This window comes from Tarenaya hassleriana, unplaced genomic scaffold, assembly GCF_000463585.1.
Source record: "Tarenaya hassleriana unplaced genomic scaffold, ASM46358v1 Cleome47, whole genome shotgun sequence".
NCBI lineage: Eukaryota > Viridiplantae > Streptophyta > Magnoliopsida > Brassicales > Cleomaceae > Tarenaya > Tarenaya hassleriana.
In genome coordinates this window covers 526377-530816 of record NW_010967396.1, presented here as the reverse complement: position 1 = coordinate 530816, position 4440 = coordinate 526377, and the positions used below count along the sequence as shown (strand labels likewise).

Below are 4440 nucleotides of genomic sequence, written 5' to 3'. Positions count from 1 at the left end.
TGCAATACAAGGACCAAATTTAAGCATGACGTCGTCAACTCAGAAAATTATTAAGAAAATCCATACGGAGGTAAACATGGCGGATATGATGACAAAGCCAGTAAACAATGAAAAGTTCGTCTGGTGTCGATCTTTTATGGGTTTAGCAGAAACGTAAGCAATATGAAGATGGCGAGGTAGAAAGGAGGAAGGAATACAACAAAAGTGGTTTTGAGTGGGAGAATGAAAAGTCCAAAACCACTTTATATGGTAAAAGATGGTGGCTGGAGGCTGGACGGTACTACAACGGTGCAAGTTTTGCTAAAAAAAATTTACCAGTGTAGGACCTACTTTTTTGGCCATTTCTTCCTTAGTATGCCTATATAAGGAGTATGCGGGAGGAGCAATTCGATCATCCCACATCAAATCCAAAACAACAGAGAAAAGGGAAGAAAGAGAGAGTGAAAAAAAATCTGAGTCTCTTCTATTTTTTCGGGTTTTTTCTTTTTATTTCTGAGAGTTTATTTTCTCATGTATACGAGAGAATTATTATTCTATTCTCCTTATAATAGAGAGAAAAGTTATAATTCCTTAACAGTCGGTATAAATCCTTCTACCGTTCACCCGTGGACGTAGGCACTCTGCCAAACTATGTAAATTTCAGGTGTTCCATTATTTATTTTCTCATATCAATTTAATTATCTAACAGTGATTTATCTACGTCCGATCCTAACATCTGTCAATATAAAATGTCACGGTACTCATATCGTAAAGCAACATATAGAACATCTAAACCAACATAAATGTCAACTTTACAAGTTGAAGGTTTATTTGTATATTTTTTTGCAAGTTCAAATTTTTTAGGGATTTTTTCCTTAAATTTATTTTAAAGAGCTTTTTATATTTGGAAATTGAAAGTTACAACTATAAACCAAGATGCTAAAATTCTTCAAATAATTGAATCCATATAGGAAAACAATTAAAACAAAAAATCTAAAGCTTAAAAGTTCTATAACTCGCTTTTCTCTTTATTAGTATTCATAATTGCAATTGGATTAGAAAAAATGGTCGATTAAATCTCCGACCAACAAGCTTAATCTTGTGTTATTAATGTCTCGACCGACAATTAATGCGTCCACGAATCTTATGTCGGGAGATGTATAATAATTTTGTATTTTGTCTTTTACTGTAACGCAGTAGTCCAAACACAAACTGTTATGTTCAAACGCTTGCGTTCAATCATCAATACAACGCAAAACTGTAAGCGTTAAATTAAACGCAATTTGCGTTTGATGCACGCTTTGGCGATATCTTTTACGTTCGCTTTTGACCATCAAATCGTAGTTTACATTCGTAAACGCCAACGCCAACTTGTTTTTTCAAATGCAAACGCCGGATTGGTGATATCGCCGAACGTGCATCCAACGCGACAACATAAAAGGTCTATCTATCGGCCATTATGGATAAATGGGCCCAGTTAGGCCCAATTCTATTAGAAATATCTTGCCATCGCCGAGGCTAAAACCCTCGTATGAGCATATATAGATGGGGAAAACCCCGACTTCGTCTTCATTGAACCCTAGATATTTCCTGCATCTCGACGATGGATTTCTCGGCGGCGGACTTTGATCGTCTCCTGATGTTCGAGCATGCTCGCAAAGCTGCTGAGGTTCAGTATGCCAATGACCCGCTCGATGCCGAGGTTGTAATATATTCCTTTCTCCTGAGAATTTGCTGGATTTGTTCATTTTTAGTGGTTATGTTTCACGTTTTCTATAGGTTTAGATTTTCGTTTCGGCGGTTTTATATGTGATCCGATTAGGTGGTTGGTCTGTAGAATCGGGTGGTAGATGTTATGTTGGCTTCCATTTGATGTGAATCGGAACGATCCCTGGTTAATTTGTATTGGTCATATTGTAGCTCTGTTCTGGCATGATCTCTTGTGCCAATCCCGCGATCGGGTTCGTCTTATTTTCGTTTTCGTTGTCGAAATGGTCTTATGGATGCATTTTTGTAAAGTTTTTGCCTGGCATGATCGTATATACTTTTCCATCTCATAGTAAATATTTTGGTTGGTACAACGAGTGTAGTGGTAAAATGCTCAAATTGAGTTGCTATTCAATCTCGTCAATGTCTTGAAAGAAGTCTCGGGTTAACTTAACTTGCTTTGGCCATCTACCTCTGAGTCTGTATTTTCTGGGTGTTCCATTTTCGCAGAATTTGATCAAATGGGGTGGTGCATTGCTCGAATTATCTCAGTTCCAGAGTGTTCCAGATGCAAAGCAGATGTTAAATGGTATCAATTCTTCTTTGTGAAGCTAAGGTTCAAAGAATTGATTTGTCTCTTTTCTTTTGCATCGCCTTTTTTGTTATAATTGTTCCATATGTAACAAAATATCGATGATGTAGATGCTATCTCTAAGTTGGAAGAGGCATTGACAATAAATCCGATGAAACATGAGGCTCTGTGGTGCCTGGGAAACGCCCACACCTCACAGGCATTCCTCATTTCAGATGCTGATGAAGCCAAGGTGCTTTTTGATAAAGCTGCTGGGTATTTTCAGAGAGCGGAAAATGAGGTAGCTTTGCAAGTTTTATATTTTTGACAGGGATATGAATTAATATCTTGAATTTAGCTGACTGAGGCTGATTTTTTAAAATTTGTGTTCTTAGGATCCGAGTAATGAACTATATCGTAAGTCTTTGGAAGTGGCAGCAAAGGTACCATTACTATGTTTGGTTTTCATTTTCAACCTCCTTGTACAGAATTTGTATCATGAATTGAAGTGAAAGTCATTGCACATTGGAAAACCTGTTACATTATGGATGCATTTTTTGTTTGAGGATCTAAATCGCTGTTCATTTCTTAGGCACCGGAACTGCATATGGAGATTCATAAGCATGGATTGGGGCAACAAGCACTAGGTGGAGGACCTTCGGCATCTTCAAATGCTAGTGTAAGATATCCATCTCGTTGGATTTCTCGTTTTGCACTTATGGTTATGAATTATGAAATGGGTTTTTCAAATTCTAGTGAGCTTAAAGAGCCTGCTTTTGTTTTTAGGGGTTAAAACACATTCTATTTGATGCATTCCCGATTGGGGTGGCCATTTCGGGTTTTGGTTCGGGTTAGTTTTGGTTATATTCGAGTTTGGTTACTTTGGTTTTAGAAAAATTATAACCATTCGGTTTTTATATTGAATTTGTTCGATTCGGGGTCCGTTTTTATTGATAAAAATACTCATTTTTCTAAGAAATTTTCCATTTTTCAGTTGTTTCTTTAATTGGTTTGTGTTTTTCGGTTTTAGAGGTATCATGACCGTTTGGTTTTTATCGGATTCAGTTTGGTTCTAGTCATATGTTATTCGGCTTGGATCACTTTGGTTATTCGGTTATTAATTAAATGGGTCGGCCGTAATTCCCAATAGTAGTGACTGCACTGAGCAAGATCGTTAGTTGTGGGCTTGTTGATTCGTTTTAAATGTCTGAAGATGCAATTTCCTTTCATTTTGACCGTATTGCAGAGTGGCAAGAAGAAAAAGAAAAACTACGAATTCACGTACGACGTATGCGGTTGGATAATCCTTGCGGTGGGGATCGTAGCTTGGGTTGGAATGGCAAAGTCCCTTGGCCCCCCTCCTCCTCCCCCTCCTAGATAAAAACTGTCTTTGGCAATCCAAAGGTACAATATCTTATCTAGTTCCCGTAGCCAGATTTGAGTAGAAGAGGTCAGGTGTTGATTCCTTCCTGTTGGAGTTGGTGAGCCATTCGCTAGCAAGTTTTTGTGGTACGGTTTTTTCAATGTTTTAAATTAGAATATGCTTGTCTCTTCATATCTATTTAACCGATTTCTTCATAATCTTACTGGTTAAGAGCTGTTCATCCTGCTTTCTGATGGTGGAAAATAATGACGTTTGTACAATTGTTGATCCTCTTTGCGACAAAAATTAACTACATGGGTTTTGTTTCTCCATTGGAATAGTGACCTCCGTGGCAGGAAATCTTTTTTCTTTTTTTTCCTCCAAAGGAAACAAATTATTCGATCTAGAAAAACGTTGATTTTTTTATATGTTTTTCGTGTTTGATTCTTATTTTTGTATTCAATTTGCAAAATATATTTCATAAAAATGGCAATCAAATAATGGCAGCTTAGTGGTGATACCTTTGTACATTAGCCGTTCATCCTAATATTTTAGTGGGAAACTAAACTCGCTGCCAAAGCAAAATGTCGAGCCTTGGATCCGGAAAAAATATATATATATATTCCGATTTGGGTTTATTTTGATCTTTTCTAGTTACATGGGACACGACTCGCCGTTAGCGAAAATTAAAATAATAAAATAAAAATGGGGGGACCCACTCAGCGTTGCAACCGTCACTGACGAGATGACGTTAGAGATGGTTAGTTGAAATTGCCCTCGGGGTTCTCTAAAAATAACGATTCTGCCCCGGCGACGCTCT

General features: G+C 37.4%; 1 protein-coding gene across 1 annotated transcript; it reads left to right on the top strand.

Moving 5' to 3' along the window:
• Nucleotides 1-1525: 1525 nt before the first annotated feature.
• LOC104825510 (mitochondrial import receptor subunit TOM20-2-like) lies at nucleotides 1526-3952 on the top strand. The gene is made up of 6 exons (XM_010557851.2): nucleotides 1526-1681; nucleotides 2197-2275; nucleotides 2389-2558; nucleotides 2653-2700; nucleotides 2850-2936; nucleotides 3504-3952. The coding sequence occupies exons 1-6, from the start codon at nucleotides 1583-1585 to the stop codon at nucleotides 3636-3638; spliced, it is 618 nt and encodes a 205-aa protein (XP_010556153.1). The 5' UTR covers nucleotides 1526-1582; the 3' UTR covers nucleotides 3639-3952.
• The last annotated feature ends 488 nt before the right edge of the window (nucleotides 3953-4440 follow it).